Raw genomic sequence first — 27,520 nt, forward strand, 5'->3', positions numbered from 1 at the left:
CGTATTCAGATGTCTATGGACTGAGTTCAGAACTAGAAATCGGGATGGCCGAGAAAACGCTGGTGGTCGAGGGTCTTCCAGATGATTTCCACTCAGTGAGGGCGAAGTTAGAGTTATATTTCAGAAACAAGAGGAGATCTGGAGCGGAGGTTTTACAGATTCAGGAGCATCCAGAAGACAAACGGAAAGCTCTGCTCGTTTACCTCACTGAAGAAGGTGAGATATCTGCTAGTGTTAACCAGCTCACAAATTCGTCACACTGTAAAATATAACGCATTTTTAATGAACAGGAACAACAACAAGAAGTAGCTACGTAAGTTAAGCTGTTTGCTTCAAAGGGGAATCCCACCGATTTTTCAAATTTCCTGCATTAGTCAGTGGTTGAGGTGTAAACAAAGTCTTTTAGAGTGTTTTCATGTGAAAAGCAACTTAACTGACAGGTTTCGTTACAGTGGTGATGACAGGACCCAGGGGTCACCAGGGGTCACAACGACTTTTATATAATGTTGATGATGACCCAGATAGCAAGTATAAATAGGTCCGCTAGTTTAGTATAGTCGGCACAACACTGACTGTATGCCACTGCTGGACAACCTCGGACAACCCAGATTACTGTCCTGCAAACAAGCTCAAGCTAGTTTTTATCTACTCAAACAGATTTTAAAGGCACTTTTATTTTGTAAAATTAATTTAGACAAACATTACAAACAACTGAGAGACAAAACTAGGCCTGATGTGAAATGATTTTATGGAACATGTTGTTGCTGACACTGCGCTAGATTAAAATTATTTACTAAACTAATTTACAAAGTATACCTAAAGAAAGTAAGGAAGGGAAAATAAGTAAACTGGACTGTAAATGGAAAATGAGTGTTGATAAGTGGAATTTTGTCTATTATTCTGCTTACCCTCCGGTGGGCCGCCCAGAAAACGCTGAGCAAAATGCAAGTGGGCCGCCAACTTTGCCATCAGTGGGCCGACAGGGATCCACTATCCTCTTGCTATCGGGATAAAACAGTGGTAAATCTGAAAAGATTAAAAAAAAACTTTGGAGACTATTTTGCTTTGCATGTACACCTCATGCCATAAACTGATTTTAAAAAAGTAAGTTTCTCTAAAACAGAGCATTTCATGTCAAACCACTTTGCATGTCTTTATTTCCATCATAACTTAATCGGTGGAGTTCCCCTTCAAATTTTCGAGTTCTCTGAATTTATAATTGTAAGTAAAAAAGAATAATAATTGGTGTTTTACATTCTGTCAACTTATTTGAAGGTCAGTGAACTAAAAATGTCAAGGCTACTTACATTTAAGTCAAAACATCAAAACATCACCTCATTTTTTACAGGCAGTCACTACAAAATGTTTTTGTTTCTTGTTAATTAATAATAAAATATTGATTCTGTTCATCTGTTCATTATTTCTGTGAAATATATCTTTTTCCAATTCCCAGAATTAAAGAAAGTACTTGAGAAAAGAATCCACCAGATTGATTTCAAAGCTCAAGGAGTCGTGAAAGTGACATTAAAACATCTGGAGGACCAGAGCCCTGTGGTGCAAAAAGTCAAACCTCCTGTACAGCCTAAACCTAAGCTGGAAAAGCTCGAGCTCAACCAGTCAGCACAGGCCCCTCCCGCCGAGGTAACTTATCTTTATCTCTCTGTTTCAAAATCATGCCAGGTACCGGACGCTGGCCCTAAAGAGACCTTACATAATACTTAAAGAGACATTTCAGGTGACCAGTCTTTCTACTTTAGTAAGAAAATGGGAGGAGGAGAAGAGAATGAGGAAATGTTTCAAGCAGTGCTGATCTGACAACATTGATAAGGAATGTGTTACATGATACAATGATGGCGAGTGGGGGAGTGTGTGTATATATATATATGTGTATATATGTGTGTATATATATATATATATATATATATATATGTGTGTGTGTGTGTGTGTGTATATGTGTATTATATATGTATGTATATATATATATATATATATATATTTGTTTGCTTATTAGAATTTGATTGTAATTAATGTTTGTGTTTTTGATGTTCACCAAACTTTAAAGCCTTTGAAACTTACATACATACACCGATAAGGCATAACATTATGACCACCTCCTTGTTTCTACGCTCATTGTCCATTTTATCAGCTCCACTTACTATATAGGTGCCCTTTTACTCTGTTCTTCAGTGGTCAGAACCCCCATGGACCCTCACAGAGCAGGTACTGTTTGGGTGGTGGATCATTCTCAGCACTGCAGTAACACTGACGTGGTGGTGGTGTGGTAGTGTGTGTTGCGCTGGTCTGAGTGGATCAGACACAGCAGTGCTGCTGGAGTTTTTAAACACCTCAGAGTCGCTGCTGGACTGAGAATTTGGTCCACCAACCAAAAATATCCAGTCAACAGCGTCCTGTGGGCAGCGTCCTATGTCCACTGATGAAGGACTAGAGGATGATTAGCTCATACTGTACAGCAAGAGATGAGCTATGATCTTTGACTTTACATCTACAAGGTGGACCAACAACGTATGTGCGTCTAATAGAGTGGACAGTGAGTGGACACACCACCACCACGTCAGTGTTACTGCAGTGCTGAGAATGATCCACCACCCAAATAGTACCTGCTCTGTGAGGGTGCATTTGGGTCCTGACCACTGAAGAACAGGGTAAAAGGGGGCTAACAAAGTATTTAGAGAAACAGATGGACTACAGTCTGTAACTGTAGAACTACAAAGTGCACCTATATAGTAAGTGGAGCTGATAAAATGGACAATGAGTGTGGAAAGAATGTTATGCCTGATCGGTGCATATATATAGTCTATATATGTCTAATACATTTGTTATATCTTATTGTCTTTTACATGGATTTGATGAAAAAAGTCGGTCTCCGAAATTCCCAAAGGTATAAAATTTTTTGAATACTTTAATTCATTAATGATTGATATGCAGCACATAGGCCATGAAATGTGCTCCCATCATAAAATACACTAAAGTTGAAAATGAGTCATATCAATTTCTGTGTTTCAGGAAATGATGGGGACTCCAGAACACAGGACTTGCTCGTCAGCACCACCGAGTCAGTTGATAAAGATACCCTCACAATGTACTTTGAGCAGTTCACCGAGCACGTAGAAATCACAAAACATGGGAAAGACAGTTGGGTCCTAAAAGTAGCCAACCAGTCAGGTAAATATTGCCATAACATTTTGCCAGTGTTTAGGAAATCAAGGCATGTGTTTTTTAATTTTTCCTTTGCATCCCAGTGGATATCCCGTTCTAATTAGAAGTGAGGAACCCTCAGGACCTTCTAGGCCTTCAGAGAAACCCTCATGGTTTCTGTGAAATAAAAAAAGACATGTCTATAGATTGTTTTGTACAATATAATCCTCAACCCCATCTTTGTTAGGTTTTAGTTTGATAAAAATAAAAAAATTACATTCTAGAAAATATGGAAAATTAGCGAATCAGGTTTTTGTTCTCTGTGGTAACTAAGTAGATAGAGAGAGAGAGAGCTCTCCCATTAGTTAGGACTTCAGGAACTGAACAGAAGGTCTTACACGTTTGATGATCATCTTTGATTTGCAGTGAAGTAAATGTCACACTAAGCCTTCAGAAAGTTCTAGATAAGTCACAGACTGTAAAAACAAGCTAGGTTTCAGGTAGTTGTTAGTAATAAAAAACAGCGACAGCAGCTCTGCCAGGACTCTTTACTCAGAGTAAAACTGATACATACAAGCTCTAATATACGTTAATGTCTGTTACAAGCTTGAAACACCTGTTTTAATTCTAGAACAGCCAAAAAATGTTTAAAAAATAAACTGCTGTTAATTTAGTGCTAGCATACAAATAGAATCCCCTAGGTTTTCTAGCAGAAAGTAGCATTATTGTAGAGGTGGGTTTTCTTTGTTTTTTGACCAAGTTTTGACGTTTTTGGTCTGTGCTAAAGGCCTAGCTCTAATAGTCTCAGTTCGCCATTGTTAATTGGGTGGAAGAGCTTATGGGTTTAAAAGATATTATCTCTATTGCATCAATAATTACAAATTGTTCATATACCTAAAAAAACACCAACTAATTTTATTTTTTTTTTTTAGATGTACAGAAGATTCTGGGCCAGAAGGAACATGACTTTGGCATTTCGGTGGAGGTGTGTAAAAAAGGAAATGTGTCAGAGATGTGGGACCCCCGTCGCTTCATCTTAACTGGGTTTAAAGACAACTGCACATGCAAATTAATTTCAGTGTTCATTGGCAGCTGCAGTCAAAAAGCAGAACATACCTGGGAGCTTTTAGGTGATGACAGGATTGTGGTCACCTTCAAAGAAGATATTGGTGAGTTCACAATTAATTGATGGTGTTCCTAAAGTACAGTATAAATATAACATACAACACATATAATTTTGTGATATCTAATTATATATACATATAATTTTTCAAAATTTCTGTGCCACATAAGACAAACTTGCCAGCTTGGATTCTTTACAGTGGTGGTGATTATTTACTATCCATGACCAGTGAACCTACAGTAGTCCTCTGACTTTTTATGTGTTATGTTGATAATGGTAAAACAGTGGTAAATCTGGAAATTATGTTTTTTGGGGAACATCCTGCACATACCTCTCCACCGTGCATGTATTTTCAAAAACACATTTTAGACTAAAACTTCTTCGCAAAACTATTATAAAACAATGTTTTAGGCATTCAAAAACCATTTCATGTAATAACGTTCTATGAGGGAGCTTTTAGAGGTGGACGTCTGGTTCCTATCACCCCCACTGTGAACACTTCTGAGTCTTTAAGTTTCTCTAGAATGAAGCATTTCACACCAAACCACTGTGAGCAACTGTTTACATTTTTGTCAGGGTTGTACTTTTTAAATAAAATATATATTAATGGTACATTTTTTTTTTTCAGATGGAAATGTATTCATAAAGAAGTGCACCACCAAAAAGCTGAAGGACATGGAGATTGGAGCTTCTCATTTGGAGCTTACAGATTCAGTTCTGGTGGAAGGGGACATGAGCAAAATTAAAGAAGAAATTCTCACTCTGTACTTCAGCAACAAGAAGAGAAGTGGTGGAGGAGACGTCAAATCCTTAATTTGGGTCAACAAACTCAAAAGTGTGGTCATCTGCTTTGAAGAGTTTCATGGTATATTTTTTTTTCCACATCTCATAACCACAATTTTAGTATGTCACTACTGACTGTGCAATCACTGACTCAAATGAATGAGTAACTCTTTTGCATTGGGTGGCTATAGACAATTTATAGTATTTCCCAATGACATTAAATAAGACATGACATTAAATATATTGATAGAATAAAACCTTTTACTGAATCTCTCTTGCTCTTCAACAGTTGCGCAACAAGTAGTGGAGCAGAAGCATCGTATTTGTGAAACGGATCTCAGCGTTTTTCTTTTTTACCCAAGTCTGCAGACGGCTCTAACTGGGAAGATGCCTACTTTGTCCAACATTCCCACAAACATCATCATTCCTGTTGATGAGGAAGTGCTTGGTTTCATTGAAAGAAATGGACAGTGCAAAAATGACTTTCAGAGTCAACTCAAGAAGGTTCATGCTATTGTCCTTTTTGACAACACCACATCCTCCCAAGAGATAAAACTGGAGATGGCTGTGGACAAAGAGTCTTTAGCCGCACTGCGAGTTGGGCGAACCTGGGAGTCTAAGGCCAGAAGAGAAGCGGATGCCTTTCTGAGCAAGTACAGCACATCTGAATTGGCAGTTGAGGTTGAGGTGTGGAAGAGGGTAGAGAAGCATTGTCACCAGCTTATCAGTTTGGATGTTGATCTCTCCTTCAAGGAAGACAAAAGCAAAATTGTAGTAGTTGGCCTAAAAGAGGCAGTCAGTACCCTTTTAGACAAGATACGAAGCCTTCTTCAAGATGCATCTGCAGAATTAGAAGTCGAGAGAAACACTGTTGAGAAAGTGATTCCCTTGGGATCGAAAGAGATGTTTGAGCTGGTAGCAAATCAAGTACATTCCAAACTAAGTAGTGAAACTAGTTTTATCAAAGATGAAGGATCCCTGACCTTCAGTCTTAGAGGTTTGAAGGATGATGTAAGTGTAGCTGAGAGGGTCATCACACAGGTAAAGGACAGTGTTGTCCTTCACAAGTTGAGCCTCTCGTTGCATCTGCTTCACTTTCTGAAGTCTTTAGATCTAAAGAAATTTGAGCAAGACCATTTCGTCCCAAGCCATATCCCAGCTTTCTTTCTGAAGAATGGAGATCCTCTTGGGATCCTTGTAGAGAAAGCAAACATTAAGAAAGCTGAGGACAAATTAACAAAGATCCTGAAAGAGGAGGTCATCAAAATTACAAGTGATCTAACTTCAGTGATCAACAGCGAAAACTGGGTGAACTTTTTGAAGACACTTAAAGCCGAAGTGGAATTAGGCCATAATGCTCATAACGTTAACATTATACCTTCAGAGGGAGAGATTGTAATCTGTGGATTTGCTCAAGTGGTGGCAGACCTCTCACAAAAGGTGAGAGACTATCTGGAGAACAAGACACCAGCAACTGAAGACATCCATCTCAGGTCTTTGCGAGAGGTTGAGTTTGTTGAGTCTTGCATGAACTTGTCAGAAGTTCCAGAAATCCGTAACCTTGGCGTAACCATACTTGCTTGCAGGACAAAGAGTTCTCCTAGTCTGAAGGTTACAGCAGCAAAGGAGAAAATCAAAGATGCAAGACGTGTGGTGCAAAAGCATGTGTCGTCCATTATCACCGAGACGTTGGCTTATTCTAAAGCAGGAGAGTCCAAGGTCATGCATAAGCATGAAGCCAATGTGAAGGCCAAAGCCAAGGAATTGAACTGCATGGCTTACCTGTCAGAGAAAGCAGGCAGTACTGGTCCTTCAAAGTGTTACACCCACAAAATAAGCAATTTCCTCACTTTAACACTTGCAGAGGGGGACTTGCTGACCTATACAGCTGATGGTTTTGTTTGTCCTATGAATAGCAACCTGGCTTTTGATCATCTGATTGCCCAGCGGTTCCTTCAAGTCGGAGGGTCTCAGATTCAATCAGTGTGCAGCAGACTCCAGAAAGAAAAACAAACCTTACTTGCTGGGGATGTGATCCTCAGTGACACTGGTCATCTTCATGCCAAGGCTCTCATTTATGCTGTCTTGCCCCAGAGTAACCAGACTCTGAGCTTTGGTTACCTGGAATCGGCCATTCTTGGTAGCCTCCAGGAGGCTGAAAGTAGAAACTGTGCTTCTGTCGCGATGCCAGCAATGGGCTGTGGAACTTTTGGGTTTTCTGTCAAAGAAAGTTGCACAGCAATCAGAGAAGCAATACTTAAGTTCAGCAATGATCATCAAAGGTCTGCAAGCAGTATAAAGAATATATTTTTGGTGGATTCTAATCCAGCCATAGTGGAAGAGTTCAACACCATCATTGCTCAACTGGTATGTTTTTGTTCTGTTTATTTTTCTATCCAACTATTCAAGTATTATTACTATTAGAGATGTAACAATACAATATGTTGTACTGTGTCAATACACCATATTGCAGCTAATCGTATCATAGCGTATTTTATACAACAGTTAGTTCCGGCCACACAAGCTGATTGGTTGAGAGGCGTTCTAACCGTGCTGTTATTTCGCCATAACAGCACTGTTTTTTCCACAAACACTGTATCACTCTGCTGGGACATTGAGCTAAGCAAAGACTTTGACAGCTGTAGGAGATGCTCAAGCCATTTGAATGTTTTTACTACTTTGCGCACAAACAGAAAATGGATACTTTTAAGATCACATTTGACCTACAGCCAATTTGGTCAGACTCTGAAGATGAGACTACACTAAATTCCCAAACTGTCATCACCACTGAGCAAGTTTTTTGTTTGGCAGCTGTGACAGAAGAACAGCTAAACAACCTGGAATCAGCCAGAAATGAACCGAATACCATTCACCAAACAAAATGGGCTGTAAGATGCTTTACAGACTGACTGGAACAAAACAACATTAATACTGATCTATCAAGAATTGACAAAACTGAGCTAAACTTGATATTGCGGCAGTTTTATGGCTCAGTCCGTAGTTCAAAAGGTGAGGCAGCAGACTGTGCAGTGAGTGAGCGGAGTCCGTTACTCTGACGTAGCAACAAGCTGTTTGTTAAGGAACTTTAATTTGGTGGAAGGAACTGCTAACATAAAACATATTAAATGCCATGTTCGCAGCCCAATTTATTTATTTCTTACTTTATTTATTTAACTGTTGTATAAAAGAAACAGAACACTCGAGGTCATGTTTTATCGCGAATAACATCATGATGTTATTTCGCAATAACACACTCCCTCTTATGTTCTATTGCTTAAGTGACTAGCATGCTATCTTGTGGCTAGTGTGTTAGCTTGAGGCTGACATTAGCTTGTGGCCAGAGGATTAGATTGTAAAGCACAGCTCTTTATCAAAATGTATTGTTTTGTATAGTATTGAATAATATGAAAATTAATAATATTGAAATACTGAATAATTCAGAATCGTTACATTCTTAGTTGGTATAGACAAAAATTTTACTTATATATATATATATATATATATATATATATATATATATATATATATATATATATATATATAATTTTTTTTCTTCACTTACCAGGGTTTTCCGATTGTAAGGACATTTGCCCATTCATCAAACACCACCCCTAAAAACCCTTTTAAACCTGTGAAACGTACACAAGGATCAGACACAGAAGGTACTCTCCTGTTATTATGATACTTAATGTAACTTATTAACTCACTAACCACAGCCTACAGTACTTAAACTTAAATGTATTGCTTATGTTTGTTTTCACACGTATGAAATGCAAACAGTGACTGTTCATGGAGTGCAAGTGTATCTCAAAAAAGGAGACATCACCAAAGAGACAGTGGATGTCATCGTTAATTCCAACAACAGTGCATTAGATCTTAACACTGGTATGCAATTATTGTGCCAATTGCACTATTTCAACCATGGTAACATTTTTGTGTTATACATAACTGTAACTGCAGTTATTTAGTTATTGTGATCATTATTTACTAGTAAAGGTGTGTCCTTTGCAGTGTTGTAATGGCTTTCACCTATTTTTTACATTTGTTTAGGTGTTTCTGGTGCAATTCTGACAGCGGCTGGGCAATCAGTTGTGGATGAGTGCAAAAAGCATGGTAATCAATACAGACATGTACAACCAATTTAAAGTGGCTGTATGTAAAAGTCCATCTTTCATTTATTTAATTTGCGGTCAAAACAGCCATTATGTACAAGTTCCTCATTTTTTAGCTTCAGGGACACAAATATATTTAATAAAAAAAAACACAGAAGCCTCAACAGCTAAATATAATTTTTCTCAGTATTTAGTAAGTTTAGTCTTAGAAGTTGGTTTAGCATTTTCTGCTTCTCACCATCCAAATAATCCCAAACAGTGATGTTGGGGTCTGGACTGAGGTGGTCAGTCCATTGTTCTGAGAGCACCAGAAGCTTCCTTGTTTGATGTGTCTGTTTCCTTTTCTCAGTAAGAGCTTTTTGAACAGCTACACATCCTTTCAGACCCATAGTGCTGAGTCGTCTTCTCACAGTGGAAGGATGGACAGAAACACCTGTGAATGTTTTCAGATTTGAAGCAGCTTGATTTTCTCCTCTTTCTCAAAGATGAAAGCTTTAAGTGCTGTTTATCTGATGGGGACAGTTTTGTTGATCTACCAGGTTTTGCAGGTGGTTGTTTGGAGTCCCATTTTCTCTGTAGCATTTAATAATTTTTTTAACTCCATTTTCCATTTTTTAACTCTGTTTTCCATTTTCCTTTGATCTTCTTCCGTATGCAAGTGGATTATCTTCTGTTTTATCTATTCAGGAATATCTCACAAAAAATGATGAACTTGTATCTAATGGCTGGAAATTACATAAATGAATTCTCAGTGGTCCCAGACTTTTGCACTTTACTGTATATAAATATTTTGTTTTTCAAAAATAACTTTTACCATGTAGATTTAAGTTTTATAAGCTGTAAACTGAAATGTATTTTGAGACATTTTCTTCAGTATTAAGTCATTAAAAGTGATTGTGGTACAACCAAAAATAATGAAATTGGATGTAATGACCTATAATTATACATTTACACACGTTATCTTTTTTGATCACCAACACTCAAATATGAGGCATAATAATTATTTTACGCTACACAGATTCTTAATCATTTTAGAATTACTTACAAGTTCCGTTTTACTAGCATCATGTTGGAATCAGCATTTATTTCAAACTTTTAAAGGATAATTCTAAACGTTCTGAAGAAGGGTATTGTGTATTTCATATGCCCTCACAGCTCTGTTGTTCTTGTATAACACTTAACAGGTCCTCAGAAACCAGACGGGGTGGTATTGACAAGTGGTGGGAACCTTTCATGTAAGCACATCGCTCAGATGGTTGGGCCTAACAATGCTGCTGACATCACAGCCTCCATTGAGAAGGTCCTGAATCTGTGTGAAAGTCAGATGGCTGCCACAGTGGCCATCCCTGCTATCGGGACAGGTAACAGTACTGTGCAGTGCTATCTATTGCTAGCTTACAAACCACAGTTTGAAAGCACAGATGTTTTGCAAGAAACTATGTTATTTTTTAAATATATCCACAGGGAGGGGTGGTATTGGAGCAAATGAGTCTATCAAAGCCATTGTTACTGGACTTGAAAACCATTTGAGTCAGTTGATGTCATCCTGCCTTAAGGAGATAACTGTGGTTGCGTTTGAACAGAAGATTTTCGACTCCTACTGCAGTTACTTCAAGGAGAGGAACAAGAAGGTTAATGTTTGTCTAACACCATCATAAACTTTACAGTAATGCACAGTGATGTCATTTTTATGGTTCCTTTATGTACTAATCATTGGTTTTTGCTGTTTTATTTTTCTAGAGTCCTCCTAAAGTTGCAACACAAACCAAGATGCCTGCAAACCAAGCACAAACCAAGATGCCTGCAAATCAAGGTTTCTAGATTAAAATATGAGATACTCTAAATAATAAAAATACTACAAAAAAAATAAAAAAAACTAAACTCTTCAATCTGTTTACAGTCCTTTCTAACCAATCAATTTTCCTTCCTCTGATAAGTAGGTATTCGTTAATTTATATCCTCCCTCTTTAGTCAAAATTGCAGGTGTGAGGATTGAGGTGAAGAAAGGTAACATCATCAACGAAACTGTCCAAGGCATTGTGAACACCACAAATAACCAAATGAACCTGACCTCAGGTAATTTTTTTATATGCTCCTTATTGTTGCATCAGAACAAATTCCAGACCACTTATGTCCACCTTTGTAGGTTTTCAGTCAGGAAGTACAGATGGAACCTCTGGGCTACTAGCTTAATAGGCCTTGCGGGCACCACAGCATTTCACAAATATGAATTTGGACAATTTGGGCAAGCTGATTTAAATGAACAGTGATAACACTTTATAATCTCTTTTACAGAGAAACCGAACGTTACAGAACCAATAGCAAAACTACCACTCAACCTAGTGCTCAAAGGTCACTACATTGTCCAAATTTGACCAAAGTTAATTTTATACAGTTTCTCAGTAGGTTGAATGAGATTTTTATCAGCGCTCTCTAAAACCTCTCCAGTCTATCAACAGTAGCAATAAAGATTGTATTTGTGGGTGGAGACTTAGGTGAATGAACTTCTTCATGCTCTCAAGGTTGTTATTCTTTACAATAGCTAGATTTCCATCCATTGGGTTTTTATGAAAAATGTTTCATTGTTTCAAAATATGTGTTGATTTAAGCTACAGATATAGAAATTATCTGTAATATTTTATGAATAACAACAAAACTTTTTCCCTTCAGTTGTTTGTCAGTACCTGAAATGTTGTGGAACCCTACATTGGAGACATTAATTTTTGGGAAAAATAAGGCATTTATGCATAAATTTAGTGTCATGCGACATATTTTACTTACAGGCCTCCTACAACAAACATATTAAAGCTCAAAAAGTACCAATAAATACAAAGAGAGAGTAAAGCATCTTGTAGACCTGGCTTGCAACTCACTTCCTCAAATTTAGCAGACTGAAGATTCTCCAGAAGGGGGTGATATTAGCACTCAAGTATTTTCAAGGCTTCACAAAAATGGTGCTTTACATCAGTGACAGTGTTGTCCTTGTTTGTTGTATATATGCTGAGTTCGCTGACTGTAACAGCTGATACGTGTCAAGGTATTTCAAGCGGTATAAAATTGTGCCACAGTCATGTTTTAAAATATGTTATGTACATTAAAATGTCCTTTTCTTTTCATAAAAATGAAAAAATATATTTTTCAGGTGTTTCAGGGGCCGTATTCAAAGCAGCAGGACCCTCTGTTCAACAGGAGTGCCAAAACCATGGTAAGTGCTGTTTGCGTGTAGCTATAGTTTCATGTGGTTTATAGTGCAGTATATGAGTCAATATGAGGTGTTACCCACAGTAAGTGTATCACTTTGGTTTCTGATGTCTCTGAAGGTCCACTTCAGAGTGACACGGCTGCAGTGACCAGTGCTGGAAACATGCAGTGTGATTACATCATCCACATAATGGGTCCCCACTCCGCCGCTGATGCAAGTTTACGGGTGAAGAAAGCCCTGGAGCGCTGCGAGGAAAAGCAGATTAGCACTGTTTCCTTCCCTGCTGTTGGGACTGGTATGAACCGATTGCAATTTTCTTTTTTTATATATATTTTTTTGCGAACTAGTTGATGAATAGGGAGGCAAAATTTCAGAATTTCTGTCCTGTTGTTACAGATATCAATAACTAATCATTGCACCTTATTGCATTTTAACAGTTCACACTATAATCTGTGTGAGAAACCTGGCTCTAAAAGTTATAATAATAGTTGCCACATTCTTTTAGCTATACAGTATAAGTTTTTTAGTGCAGCTATAATTCCAAAATTGAATAGATAATAATAATGCAGTGTTCTTATGTACTGGTGAATAATATATCTGTCACCCCAAAATACAACTCTGTCAGCATAGTCACAGTACCTGGATATTTTTCTTCTATTAAAGGTGGAGGTGGCCTTAAGGGTGCAGAGTCCATTACTGCCATGCTGCAAGGCTTTGATGACCATTTATCTAAACGTACCTCCACTGCTATCAAACTCCTTTACGTTGTTGTCGACCGAGATGAAGTCCTACAAGAGTTTCTGCAAGGACTGAAACAATGGACTACAAAACCCCAGGTAGAAAGACTTAAATTAAATCATTGTCTATATATGCTGTGTTTAGATTTAAGGGTTGCTCAGTGGCACAATTGTGATTTCTTTCCAACATGTAACAGATGTGATTTTTCAGGTCTATATGAATACTGATCATTTCTGATCCAATTTTGAGACATATGTGGTCCAAATAGTGCTGAGTGTTATCTTGTTTACCAGTAGACCCGTGCTGTCACACCATGATATTGGTTTTTAGCGACATTGATAAGACGATAGAATCTTGTTGAGCCAAATTACATTCAGAAGAAACAGTCCAAAAACGCCATGAAGATTTATGTAAAGATTTCGTCAGACAAAACACAGCTTTTGTAGTGCTGAAGGAAATCATTCATTATTTGCTTCCAAAACGATTATTTAAAACAATTCAAAGAAAAAGAAAGAAAAGTAACTGAATATAAATGAGACGTCCACATCAGAGCCTGGCTGTGAACAGCTGTGGAGAGGAGGCTTTGTGTCCTTCTCCTAAGACAAAATAAAAAGACAAAGGAGGTACACTGAGTCTGGCTGCTGGAAGGGCATTTGCTCAAGGCAGATGAGCAGATCAATGTAGTGTAGGCTCCACAGCAGAATTAGATTTGTAGGTAAAAATAAAATAATCCTCCTTTGCAGTAAAATAAAGCTCTGTCGCTCGTTCAACACAGTTGTAACAGTAAATGGTCTTAAACACTGGAGGTAATGTGTAACTGCTAATTCACCAACTTGAACCCTGAAGGTTGGTGCACAGACTGCTGGTCACAATAGCAACACAGATAACAATCTCTCCTAGCAAGTAGCTAACGAAACAGCAAAAGGAAATATTTACGACGAACTTTGATAATTTGGAGACGAATAGACTTATTTTCATTTATAATCACTCCAGCTGGTTTCCTGATATGTTTAACCTGCTGCACCATGTAAGGTAGAACGGGAAAATTAAAGACGCTGGTGAATGCGAAGCTGACTTCAGCCTTGTAAAAAATCGAACATTGAGAGACATTTTACAAGAAACTGTCCTATTTTTGCAGAAAAGTTTCCTGCCGGAGATGCGAGAAAAGCGGCTATAGCTGAGCTAAAACTTGAAGCAGAGAAAAGTTAGTCTGCGTTTTTGTTTATATTAAATTTGTTAGCCTATACTAACAGATTAAAACATACTGAGACATATTTACAGCCAAAATGGTATAATGGACATAAAATATTGTGGCTTCCAAGGTGGTCTGATTTTTGCTGAATAGACAAAATGGCTCTTCTTAACATTTGGGTTGCCGACCCCTGATGTAGCGTCCCCATTGTGGCAGGCTAAGCTAAGGGCGTTTTCACACTTGGGCCGTTTCAGCGTCTGAAGTGGACTCAGACCGCTAAGACAAGGTTTCTTTTGCATATGTGAACACGCCAAACGAACTCAGACCCCCCTAAACGGCCCCAAAAACGAACCGAACTGAGACCACCTCTCGAAGTGGTCTCAGTTCGGTTCGTTTGTGGTTCGTTTTGTGGTTCGATTAATTCGTGCATTGTGAAAACAAAACGGCCCCAGTCCGCTTTAGCTTTGCTTTATGGTGAAGACCTCGATGCTCGCCGTACACACAGCCACAGTCTTCAGCAGGTAAATAGACCGAGGGTCATTATGAGGTTCTGCTCAGGATCAAGTCCGTCCGTGATCAGCGACAGACAGCAGTGCTGACTTATTAAAGCGATCAGATGCGAGAGCCCGCGTGATTATACCGCGTTAAAGGCTCGAGCTGGGCACGCAGCGCAGTTTTCAGCTGCTTTCACTCTGAACGCTGAATGAATGAAAACTCGCCGGGTGGAGCTTCAGTGAGGAGCACGGCCGAACACGGAGCACCCCGCGGCAGACCCGCAGGGCCGTGTTTCCAATTTTGCGCGATGCACTTCGGCCAGTAGTTCCAGCGCGGCCAATAGGAGAGCAGCAGGCGGGTCTGGCGGTTCTTCTCGTCACCTGATAGGTCGGATTTATCAGAGAACGCGGCCCACCTGGCGAGCGCTGTGCTCACCGTTAGTGCTGTGAAAGGGGTCCGAGTTCTAATGGAGCTGTGGTCTGAACAAGAAGTGCTCTGAGATCCCAAAGGACCAGAAAGAAAACTGAGTCCTCTTTAAAGTTCACTTACACTGTGAGCACAAAAAAAAACTGCGGTCATTTGCAGTTGGTTCCCTTCCAGGTTCACTTTAACAGAACTTGGTTCGGTTCTTTTCAAACGAACTATATGTGAAAACACTGTAAGTCTCCAATGTTACCCTCTTTATACCAGTTTTCCGGCTCTCAAAAAAGAGTTAAAGCCAGTAATCTTTGAATATATCCAGTTAGGCCAGAAATTATTACCTAATCTTTGTTGACGTACGTCCTAAGTCTGTCTATTGCCAGGCAATAAGCAGTAGCCCAAATCAGCTCACAGCTACTCCAAGGTCTTGTGACAGAATAGATCAGAAGAGACTGTAAAAATGCATGTTTGACACTTGGGGTGGGAATCTCTAGGCACCTCACGATTCGATTCGATTACGATTCAGAGGGCTGCGATGCGATTATAAAACGATTATCGATGCATCTTGTCAGTAAAATATCCCTGAGACGGGACGTGTGCAACATAGCACAAAAGCCCTGTTTCGCAACGACTGAGAATTGGTGTGCAGACTGCAGGTCACATAGCAACGGTGCGTTATTCGCATTTATAAGCAGCGCAGTTGGTTTCCTGGCAAGTTAAATCTGCAACAAGAGACCGTCAAACACTAAATGGTTGCAAAGCTGAAGTCAGCTTCTCTTTTGAATTTTCCCGTTCCACCTTAAATGGTGCCGTTTTTACATTCGGCGCCTCAGTCAGAATTTAAGGTGGAACGGGAAAATTCGAAGAAGAAGCTGGAGAATAAGAAGTGACTTCAGCCTCGTAAAACAGTCGAACACTGAGAGAACACTTGGCTCCCAAGGTGGTTTGATTTTTGTTGAAAGGACAAAATGGCTCTTCCTATCCTTTGTGTTGTGACTCCTGACCTGACCTGGCTTTTAATGCAGAGGGAGCCGGTCAGATTTCTTGCTCATCCAGTAGTGTTTTTGTTATGTGCTGCTACAGACAGTCCGGGCGCTGCACTTACCCACTTCCAAGTTCCGCCTTTTGTGTTCCGTCAACATTACGTTATAAATTAAATATTTAGAAAATCGATTTTTCACATTTGTGAATAGATTCAGAATCGTTCACGTCTGCATCGCGATGCATCTAAGAATCAATTTTTTCCCGCACCCCTGTTTGACACTAAGTAATGTGATACAAACTTGAGTAACGTGTTACAGAAATTACTCAAATTACATATGACAGATCAAAGCATATGATGAATCACAGCAAATCATTAATGAATAAATCTCATGACAAAATCTTACAATAAGTAACAAATATTGGCAAACTGAACGTTATTGAACAGCTTACAGTATGTAAAAACAAATAGGTAAGTTTCCTTTCTGGAAATGTGGTTTGTGTCTGGTTAATGCAGTAATGCATTAAATTTGGTGTGATTATAAAAGAACAAAAAAGAACAAAGTTCAATCAAAAGCAGCTCTGTCACGTTCCTTAATGCATTCTTTTAGCATAGCGTAGCAAACTGGAATCATCTGATACTGTAATATAGTCCGACAATGTTGAATTTTGTCAGTATCGACCAGCTGTAAGTCCCAGATTGGGTACATAAAAGTGGATACATCTTCATTACATATAAGACATTTTACTGTCATAGCCTATTTATTCATTTTAAAGCTGAGAACTGTTCAGCACAAATGATATTTTCAATGAAGGCGTGTGCTGGTAGTTTATGTTTTTGTTGAATGTCATGGCCAGTGAGAGGCGGAAAGAACAGATCTGAGCAAGAAATGGAAATCGAGCAATGAGGTTTATCATGTGAACATAGCAATAGTGAATTTGTATCGCCTGTGGCTGAATTCCTTACCTGCCTTTTGAATGGTATTCAATAAGCAGACAGCATTGTTGAAAAAGAGATGAACTACAGCCCTAAAAGTAGTGATGTCTTCAGCAGGACAGCGATGAAGAATTAGATGAAGATAGTGACGAATCATCTTACAGCTCAGGTGATGAGAGTTCATACTCATCAGCAGAAGAAAAAGAAGAAGAAGAAGAAGAAGAAGAAGAAGATGCCAGAAGTGGTAACACTGTTACAATATATTACAATATAAGATTTCTTTTTTTTTTTTTGTGCAGTACTAAATCTACTTTCTGATTTTGTATATATACAGCTGCCACCACAGAGGCAATCATTGGCCATGTCAAAGTTAAAGTGCTTTGTGGTGACATCACGAAAGAGACGACGGAGGCGATCGTCAGTAGCACTAATACCAGCCTTAATCTCAGCTCAGGTAAGGGGTTTGTTATCTACATTGTTTGTAATTGCAGTAATTCCCATGATGTGATTTTGAGCAAGGTGCCATGCAGTGCAAGACACAGGAAATCAACAGTAAGTACATCATCTAAAGTGTATTTTTTTGCTTTCAGGTGTTTCCGGAGCTATTCTCAAAGCAGCAGGACAGACTGTTGTGGAAGAATGCAAGAAACTAGGTATGATGCTCCTTCTAAAGTAGTGGCTGTTTAGGTTACACTTCTTCCTCTTACTACCAGTACATAGCAAACAAAAAAGGAGTGCAGATCCATGCACTCAATAATCTGATCATAATTGGATTTCCGCATTATCCGACTATTCAAATGGTCATGTAAACACCATACTCCGATCTAGAAATCTGATTAAGAAATCCGATAAAGAGAGCTGGATTTTAGCCCAGTAATCAGATTTCTCAGTGCATGTGTACTCTACTCCAATTTCTATTGGATTTCTCAGTCTGCACATGCGCGAGAACAGACAGTGGATGTCACGAGATGCAGCAAAACACTTTTGGAGAGGCGCTGAAACCAAATACGAAATAAATGATTTGAATATTCTTCATCTTCTAAATGATTTATGCTCATATTTTCAGGCAAAGTGGCTCAATGTTTTTTACACGGCATGAAGTTTGAGGTTTACGTCACATCTTTTTCTGTGAGTTTATTGGCTGCTTGTAAAGCAGAAATCTGATTACTGTCTGACTCATGTAGACCCATTTCCCATTACCTGATTACTCAAGAGCACGTAACCGTGTTGATCGGATTACTGACAAAATCTGATTTTCTGCTGTTACCGGATTATTAAGTGCATGTAAACGCACAGAAAGATTCTGAAAACCATGTTTACAATAGTGTCACATTATTGATTGTTAGACATCATATTGGTTATATTTATCATATCAGTATTACTTATATTCTGTAACTATTCTGTTAATTAGAAGAATAATAGCCGTGTAAACGTCTATAACTGATTATGTTCCCAATCGGAAAGTTTACGTACGTTCTGCGCATGTGTGCATAGTGAAAGTTTATAACGTTCAGCATGCTGGGAGCAGAAACTGGTCTGCAGAGGAGACGAAGTTTATGATCTGAGATTTAAAAGACGGCGGTGGGACAGACGTCCAGCTTATGTGTCTCAGAACACGACGTCTTCCTCTCGGCCTTCTTTAATAAGTACATGTGAAGAACGTTTTCCTGAGTCTGACATCATTTTAAAGTAATTAAACGACGTCTTCCTCTCGGCCTTCTTTAATAAGTACATGTGAAGAACGTTTTCCTAAATCTGACATCATTTTAAAGTAATTAAAAACACAAGCACTGCTCACTGCTGCTCGTCTCACTCTGACTGGACTCACGTGATGCTCGTTGTCATGGTAACGTCTACAATGAGTGGTACTTAACGCATGCATGTAAGTTTGGATCGGATTAATTGTAGTGTGCGTGTTCCATCAGATTATTAAGTAGTGTGAGCACATAAACACCTCAGTCTTAATCTATAATTGGAATGTATTCAATCAGATTGGCAAAAATCTTTGCTTGTGAACACAGTTACTGAGCTGCGAGTAAGATCTTCCAGCTCCACCTTTTTCAGGATAGCGTGTGCTGGATTCTGAAATTATTCTCACTGCAAGTTTCTTCTGAGCAGTTTTTCCTTGCTTGATGGAGGAAGTAGCATTAAGAGATGATTTGATTGATGTTGTGATTGGTTGAGAGGCATGAAAATCATTAGTTTGAAAATTGTCACTTTAAAGATGATTGAGTAATTATTGTTGATATTCCACTAAAGGTACCCAGCCCAGTGATGGTGTGGTCCTGACGAAAGGTGGAAACCTTCCAGTTAAGAACATTGTCCATATGGTTGGTCAGACCAGTGAGAAAGAGATTACACGCTGCATGTATAATGTTCTGAAGAAGTGTGAAGAAAACAAGATCCAGTCTGTGTCTTTTCCTGCTCTTGGAACAGGTAAGCACAAACAAGGAATTAGATTATTCCAGTGTTCAAAATGATGTTGAGAATTCGTTATTAACTAATTATCTGATCTATGTAATGTTGTTAGTGATGTTGTTAGTTTATGTATTCTTTTATAGCTTTTAGTCAACTAAATTAGTTTTGGTTGGTTTCGTATCTCTTTAAGAAGGAAGCATAGACAGACTACTAAAGGCGTCTAAAGGCTGCTGCACACCAGCAAATACTACAAGTTGCAGTTATAGTGCATAGGAAGCATCACAGAAGTGCCAATAAACGTATATATATATATAATTTCACTTTGGTGTGATGTTGGTCTATATGCTGGTTGAAAAGTTATGCAAATTTAAAAACTGCTTAAAGGGTTGTTTACATGGGCAGGACCAAATAGAAAAACAGGAGGCCAAACGTAAGGGGGCACAATATTCTAACTGATGGTCATTGCCCCCTCATGCACCCACAGATTAGCTGCAGTCTTACCGAAAGACTAAAAGCACACAAAATATTGCTTTAAATACAAGCGCATATAAAAGTTGTTTTTCCTTTCTTACAGGAGCAGGAAACCTGGCAGCAGCTCAGGTTGCAAAAGCCATGATTGATGCTCTGGCTAATTTTTCCATTGACTCTCCAGCTTTTTTAAAAAGTGTCCACATTGTTATTTTTCAACCAAAAATGTTGGCAGAATTTGAAGATACTCTGAAGAAGTTCAAGAAGATCTCACCAAAACCCTCATCAGGTAAACATGTTTACCATTTCATTCCCTATTTATTCATAACATACTGTATGTTAAATTTTAACCGCTTCAACTGATTTTAATCATGTGGTGCATTCTTTACAGTAACCAAGGCCAGACCAATAAAGCAAACACAGGCAGCATCAAAGCCAGTCAAACCACCACTGTGCCTTGCTACTGAGACTGCTGCAGTAACTTTCCCTGTCATGAATGTGGAGGTATATGGGACCTCTCCTGCTGACCTTGCTAAACTCAAGAAATGCATTTCTGATCTCATTTCTGAAGAGTGTACCAGCAAAGATATTTTGTCAAGTCATCTGCCCATCCTTCCTGAAGCTGACAAAGAGGCCATCGTGGCTCTCAGTCACAGTAACCAAGTACATGTCCATGTGGCTGCTGCAGATAAATTGACTGTGTCAGGGAAGACAGAAGATGTTTTAGATGCTGTTCTAAAGATCAACAGCTTCCTCCAGGGAGTCAAGGACAGGGAGCTCCAAGAAGAAGAAGAAAAGAGACTGAGTGAGACATTACGCTGGGAGGTGGCCGAAGGAGAAGCATGGGTGCCACTGGACAAAAGCATTAGCTACCAAATGGAGTTAGCCTTTCACAAGAAAGAGCAGACATTTACTTACCAGAAGAAAGGGGAGACCTACACTGTGAACTTCAAGGACTTGAAACGAGTGAACAGCAAGGGACAGTCCTGTAGGGTCAAGAGAACTCTGCTTGGAGACTCAGAAACAGGTAATAATCTTAAAGGAATACTCAATATTTATCAACAAATCACATTCCTATTTGTATTTCACTTTTTAAGTCCACCTGAGTGTTCAGGAACTCTTTAACTTATAACGTTTTTCATGACTTACTGTTTCACGGGGGTATAAAAAGAAGGTGATAAAGGCCTGCAAAGTATGGTAGAAATTTTGAGTCATTAGGTCTCCAAAACTACACTTAGGCCCAATCTCACTTCTTATTTTTACCCCTACCCCTTGTTTTCGAGTGTCACCTTGCCCCTTGAAACTGAGTTACAAGTTGTAGTGGTTAAAATCTTCCCCTATGAAATGGACCCTCAAATAAAAAAGAACATTACTTCATTAACAGGCTACTAGCGGTGCTCTGTAGGCGACCCTGCCAGTCTGTATTGATAGCAGAGGAGGGTAAAGTTCAGCATATTAGGGAATCATATGCTTTCAAAGAGCGGGGGATGTGTGATTAATAATAATAATAATAATAATAATAATAATTATTATTATTATTATTATTAATATGTATTATCACTCACCCCTAATTCTTTGGTGATATGAAGCTGAGGTCAGCTATTCTCCAGCTTCTTGTTCGAATTTTCCTGTTCCACCTTAAATGTAGCAGCAGTTACATTCTGGCGCTATAGGCATCAGTACTGCTGGACTATTTAAGATGGAACGGGAAATTTAGCTAGCTAGCTACCGAGACATTAGCGATTTTCTGTGCTTGTTATGAAGAAAAGGACCATAATACATTGAAACAACATCAAACTAAGACAATAGAATGGTTATTGTAATTTTTAAGAAAATTCTCACATTTGTGGGTTTCTTTGGTCGCTCCTGCAGCCATCTTGCCGGTTTTTCTTTTTTTCTCATAACACTCTGTTTGGAGTGTGCCTCTGAAAAGGCATGTAGCCCTAACACTTCGCCCCACCCCACTATCTCAACAAAAATGGGACACCCAACCACTAGGCATGATCACGCAAAACGGAGGGCTAAGCGCAAAGTAGGGGCAAGGGGTGGAATGGGATTGGGCCTTAGACACCACCTGCATGCCAACAAACTATTTAGAAGGTAAACCAGAAGAAAGCCTTTTTCTTTTATTTAACCACAAATGTAGGTGCCTGGAAGTTGCCAGACATTACTGGAACTTTGACTGGAACTGGCTTCTGTTGTCAGATGGCACAGGCCTCGGAAGCAAGACAGCCAGTATTGTATTGTGTATTGTTATATTTGCAGATGGTGAAAAAAAGACACATATCATTAATCATCTTAATTACGCAATCTTAATCTTCTTTAAACCTTAATCAAATTAATCTTAATCAATTAATCAATTAATTGTCAGATAGAGTTTCTTGATCGTGACAGTCCTAGGCCTAGATGCAGTCAGACCTCCGGGTGAACAACTGCTGGTTGAACTATACAATATAAAAGTTCTATGAATTCTTGTTTTTCAGCTGTCATTAATCCTCCACCAACATGGACCAAAATGGATGGAAAGGACCTTGAAATAATTGCTCTGCTTCCAAATTCAGTGGAGTACAAGAAAATAGAAGACGACTTTGTACGCTCCAGTAAACACAAAGATGTGGCTCCTGTGCAGGTTGTGGAGGTATACGGACAAGTCTGTCAAATTTCTCACCATGTTATGCCTCTTGCGCATGTTGGATCTTATTCATCAAAGTTGCTTATGATCAGGTCTGATTGTAAAATGACCGCACACAAATTTCTCTGACAGTTTTGTTGTTTTGTTGTTGTGTCTGCAACTCAGCATATCAAACTCTCAGAGTTTGCTAGGAGTGTGTAAATTTGAGTGTGATGGTTTAACAGCCTGAAAAAATGCTTGATTTGTGGTTAACTAAACTAAACTATTATCTGTAGTAACAATAATAAGAGTAAACATAGAAAATAATAGTAGTTCTAATCAATTCATTTGTGGGCATGGCAGTCCAGTACACCAGTGGATGTACTTATTTGATAGGCACATTGGTATAAACAAATGCTGCTACTATTTCATGTTACATTTAAAGATATATTGCACTTTTGCTACTGACTCTGCCTACAAAATACACAATAAACAAATAAGCATCTTATACACTGCAGTAATACAGCAATACATTATTTAACACAATGCAGTCACTATTCCACCTCACAGTCTGCTTACGAACGTGGCCATTGACTCATGAGCCACTGAATAGTGATGTTTCATTGGCCCCCTACCTAAACATCTGCATGGATTAGGTCATGCATCATATAAATGATTTGTAAATGTAAATGAGTGGGCTGACGCTTGATTTCACGCACTTAAGCTAATTTTTAATCATCTTTGCGCTCAAATGTCTGCTTGTTGTCACATTGGACGAAAATTTCACGAATCAGTTGCAGAGTAGTTCATATGTCATTAAAAGGTGTTAAAATCTGCTTTTTTTATGCAACTTTATGAATAAGGGTCACAGTTTAGTCTTTATGTTGCTCATAACTGAACTGATCTTCAGATCCACAGAATTCAGAGTCAGCGACAGTGGCAGAGATACTCTGTGTTGAAGCAGGCAGTGGACAAGAAATACCCCAACCAGGCAAATGAGCGCTTTCTCTATCATGGCACCACTAAAGACATCTGCCAGAAAATCAATAAAAATGGCTTCAATCGGAGCTTCTGTGGGAGAAATGGTATGTCACAAATTGCCTTTTTTTTCTAAATGGAATGACCAATATTTTCTGCATGTTACTGAATAGGGGTAGTTCACATGATGGTAATGTCGTTGTCATGTTAAATCATGTCTTGATAAGGTTTTTTGCTAATATTATGGATATCGTCAGCACTAAAGCAGCTAAAGAACATCCGTCCAACTGCATGTTTCATTAAAAACTGATTTAGACAAGATTGTGTAGTCCAGTGGTGTAGCTGTCTAAAGTTGGCTCTGTAGGCAGTTCAAATGCTGAGGGTGCCCTAATTCCAAAAGAGTGTAACTGGTCCTATTTAACCCTCTATTGCATGAATTATTACTTGCACATGATAAAAATGTTTAAATGTGTTTTTGTTATTTAAATTTGCTAACATAATGCAAATATTTGATAAAAAATATTTTTTTTTCAAGTGGGGTATTTGGTAAATTGTTGCCATATGGTAACAATGGGCAATCATACTATAGCACCAAAAAATAAAAAAGAGCACCTTAAAATGTCATTTTTCTCTAAAAACATTCTTTTATTGAAAACAAGACCAAACAAATCCAGCTTATGCTTAGTGAAATGTACTACCCAGTATCTACAAATACTGGAAATTAATACAATTTCAATTGGTATTTGGAATGTATGGTATTAACAACATCATAATAAGAATTCCTGATTTTGTTTTTATATTTAGAAACACAGATTTTATATTACTGCTTTTTAGTAAAATTGAGATAATGTAATCAAGAGTTAGGCTAACACTTTTATTACTCTACACTGTGTATTTGTAGTTGCATAGTTTGACCCTTGAAACTAACCGTAGTAGTGCAGGCTGAAGCAAATTAACGGCATGCTGTGATGGAATCTGTGACTGTGGCCCTCTCGTTCAAATACAGCTTTTAAATGGCTTTGAAAGTGGTACCTTTGGCAGACTAGCACTACTGGACAGTGCTCAACTGTGGATTAATTGATAGCAGCGAATTAACAAAAGGAGTACTTTCACTTGGTCCAGGCTACTCTCTCTGGTGCCCACATACTTTTGGCAATATAGTGTATGTTATATATACACTCATTGCTTAGAACGTACAGACACTGTTGCTCTCACTCTACTACACAATGATGTTTCTCTGTCCCAAAAACAAAGGCTTGGCATTGACTGAAAGTTTAGAATTCCACTTCTGACAGAATTTCTAGGTGTTGTATTTAGGTATCTAGGTATTTTGCCATATTACCCTTTTCTACTACTACAGGTACAGCGATTTTAGTACAGCAGCAGTTCCCAAACTTGAAGGCGAAGTTCTTTAGGGGGTCACAGAAAATCTCTACTTTGTCATTTTTAATTTTGTCTGCTTATTAAATCTGCTAAAAAAATAATGGTATACGTTATTAAATGTTATTAAAACCTGGTACTGTTTAACATCGGTAATGTTATAAAGCAGTGCCACATCTCTTGTGTATGCGGGTCAGCGATAGCTGTGGAGAAAGCAATCAAAAATGACAATTTCTTTAAACATGTGTTCAGCTATCAAGTAAAATAATGATTGGGGTGAGAGGGAACAGCACTGTGGCTCTGACTGTCCACTACAAGGGGTCTTAGACTAAAAAAGTCTGAGAACTGACAAATTACGGTATCAAAGAATCGCAGAAATAAACATCGGAAACAGTATGGAGGTTCAAAATAGTACTGCCGGTCTCACTTTCTTATCTTAGGGCCTCTCACTTGCCATCTTTCACGGAAATCATTGAGTGCATTTACATGCACCTAATAATCTGATAACTGCTGAAAATCAGATTTTGTCAGTAAACCGATCAACATGTTTACGTTCACTTGGGTAATCAGATAATGGAAAACTCTTGATCTACATGAGTCTGAAGTAATCAGATTTCTGCTTTGCAACCGGCCAATAAACTCAAATAAGACGTGACGTAAACTTAATGTAAAACTTTTTTTTTAAAAAACATTGCGCCAATTTACCTGAAAATATGAACATACATCATCTAGAAGATGAAGAATATTTAAGTCCTTCACTTAGTCAAGCATGTAGTTGATTTCAGCGTCACTCCAAAAGTGTTTTGCTGTGATCTTGCGGCAACACTGCTTGCTTATTTCCGGTATTGCCGTCTGTCTGAGAAATTTTGAAAGAAATCAGAGTAAGAGTTTACATGCACTGAGAAATCTGATTACTGAGCTAAAATCCAGCTGTTTTATTTCTTAATCGAATTTCTAGATCTTACTCCGATCTAACAGATTGGAGTGTGCTGTTTACATGACCATTTAAGTGATAATATATCTGCAGAAATCCGATAATGTTCAGATTATTGAGTGCATGTAAACACACTCGTTGTCACTGATTAAAACGAGAAATGTGAGTGCATTCTATTTTTGTACTGTTTATAGTTTACCTGTTTTCTAAGATGAGTACTACTTTGCAAACTTTTGTTTAAAAATAAACATGTTTTTGTTCTATGCTAAACCCATCTGCATAGTATATAATTAGTGCTCTGTAGAACGAAGATATTTGTAATATAAAAAATAGACCAATAAACCTCGACCACAGAATGTTTTATTCTTACCTTCTACTGAATCTTGCTCTGCCTTCTTTTTCAGCTGTTGTTCATGGTGATGGCACCTACTTTGCCAAAGAAGCCTGGTACTCCTGCCAGGATCAGTACTCAAACCCAGATGAGAACGGATTGAAGTACATCTACAGAGCCAGAGTCGTGACTGGGAGGCCATGTAAAAGCCGACAAGGAATGAAGGAGCCGGACCCTCTGGACCCCAATGACCCCCGGGCTGGTCTGTACGACTGTGCAGTGGATAATCTGAAGAATCCATTCATCTTTGTGGTGTTCTGTGATGCGGGGGCTTACCCTGACTATCTGATTACCTTCAAGAGTATTTAACTAGGCAGCTTTACAGTACTCGCTCTTGTAACAATCAGCTTCAGTCCTAACTCATCACTGGAAATCATGAAATGCGTATATCTCAGGAACTCATAGTAGTTAAGGTCAATATGTTGACTACTTAAGCGATAATTCATTTTACTTACAATTTACAATGCAGTACGTGTTGAAAGCAAAACATCGGGTGAAAAAAACAGGTTGAAATCATGGTCCGCTCTGATCTATACTCTCAGTGCCTTATCAAACAGTGACACAAACATGTTCTGTTGTTTTCTTACTCTTTGTGATACTCAGCAAAAGGGCTACTTTTTAAATAACTTCCAAAAAGAAATAAATACGTTTAAAAACAATGCCAACATTGGTGTCTTTTTAATGCTAAGTATTAAATCATCTAAACACTCTTAAGGTTTCTTAATGTAAGTATGTAAGTATGTATGTGAGTATTAATGTAAATGTTAGCTGCAGATGATGACCTCAGATCTGTCCTGTACAACTCATGAAGACAAAAAACACAAACAAAAAACATTTTCTCCAAAATGGCCACTTTGCTGGACTTGTGAGGCAGCATAAAAATATTTTATTCTAAGTCATTTTAGAGTGTTTTTATTGGTCCATTCATCATGTTTGTTTGTTTTTTAGCCTGAGCTCTTTAGATATTGTTTTTTTATCACACTTTCCTATTACATTTCTTTTTCGGTCACGGGACTACAAGGTTTTAATTTTTGCCTCACTGCAAGAAGGGGGTTTGTGGGGTTTGCATGGCATGGGTTTTCTCCACAGTCCAAAGACATGCAGTCAGGCCAATTGGAGATGCTAAAATTGCCCCTGTGTGTAAATGTATATATCTGTGTGTCTGCCCTATGATGGACTGGTGACCTGTCCAGGATGTTTC

The 27,520-nt window shown here is 38.5% G+C and overlaps 1 protein-coding gene across 2 annotated transcripts; it reads left to right on the forward strand.

The window, feature by feature from the left end:
* The first annotated feature begins 19 nt into the window (after window positions 1–19).
* On the forward strand, window positions 20–26,958 carry parp14rs3 (poly(ADP-ribose) polymerase family member 14-related sequence 3). 2 transcript variants are annotated; one of them, XM_036571049.1, is made up of 26 exons: window positions 20–216; window positions 1,454–1,641; window positions 2,878–2,899; window positions 3,025–3,183; window positions 4,089–4,325; window positions 4,908–5,144; window positions 5,352–7,429; window positions 8,628–8,724; window positions 8,843–8,947; window positions 9,113–9,175; window positions 10,359–10,535; window positions 10,639–10,805; window positions 10,915–10,987; window positions 11,146–11,250; window positions 12,317–12,379; window positions 12,495–12,671; window positions 13,040–13,212; window positions 17,254–17,383; window positions 17,474–17,593; window positions 17,730–17,792; window positions 19,399–19,575; window positions 20,132–20,314; window positions 20,417–21,052; window positions 22,509–22,663; window positions 23,547–23,721; window positions 26,333–26,958. In XM_036571049.1, exons 1-26 carry the CDS (start codon window positions 45–47, stop codon window positions 26,626–26,628), a joined length of 6,228 nt encoding a protein of 2,075 aa, XP_036426942.1. In that variant the 5' UTR covers window positions 20–44; the 3' UTR covers window positions 26,629–26,958. The 2 variants fall into 2 exon arrangements, with proteins under 2 accessions (XP_036426942.1, XP_036426953.1); XM_036571060.1 differs by having other exon boundaries at window positions 17,257–17,383.
* The last annotated feature ends 562 nt before the right edge of the window (window positions 26,959–27,520 follow it).

The sequence above is a fragment of the Colossoma macropomum genome, unplaced genomic scaffold (assembly GCF_904425465.1).
Source record: "Colossoma macropomum unplaced genomic scaffold, Colossoma_macropomum, whole genome shotgun sequence".
NCBI classification, from domain to species: domain Eukaryota; kingdom Metazoa; phylum Chordata; class Actinopteri; order Characiformes; family Serrasalmidae; genus Colossoma; species Colossoma macropomum.

Coding starts and splice junctions, on each gene's coding strand:
- parp14rs3 (XM_036571049.1), top strand. CDS start 45: ATGGCCGAGAAAACGCTGGTGGTCGAGGGTCTTCCAGATGATTTCCAC. Junction 10,988..11,145: donor CAAGATGCCTGCAAATCAAG/GTTTCTAGATTA, acceptor CTCCCTCTTTAG/TCAAAATTGCAGGTGTGAGG. Junction 17,384..17,473: donor AGAAGAAGATGCCAGAAGTG/GTAACACTGTTA, acceptor GTATATATACAG/CTGCCACCACAGAGGCAATC.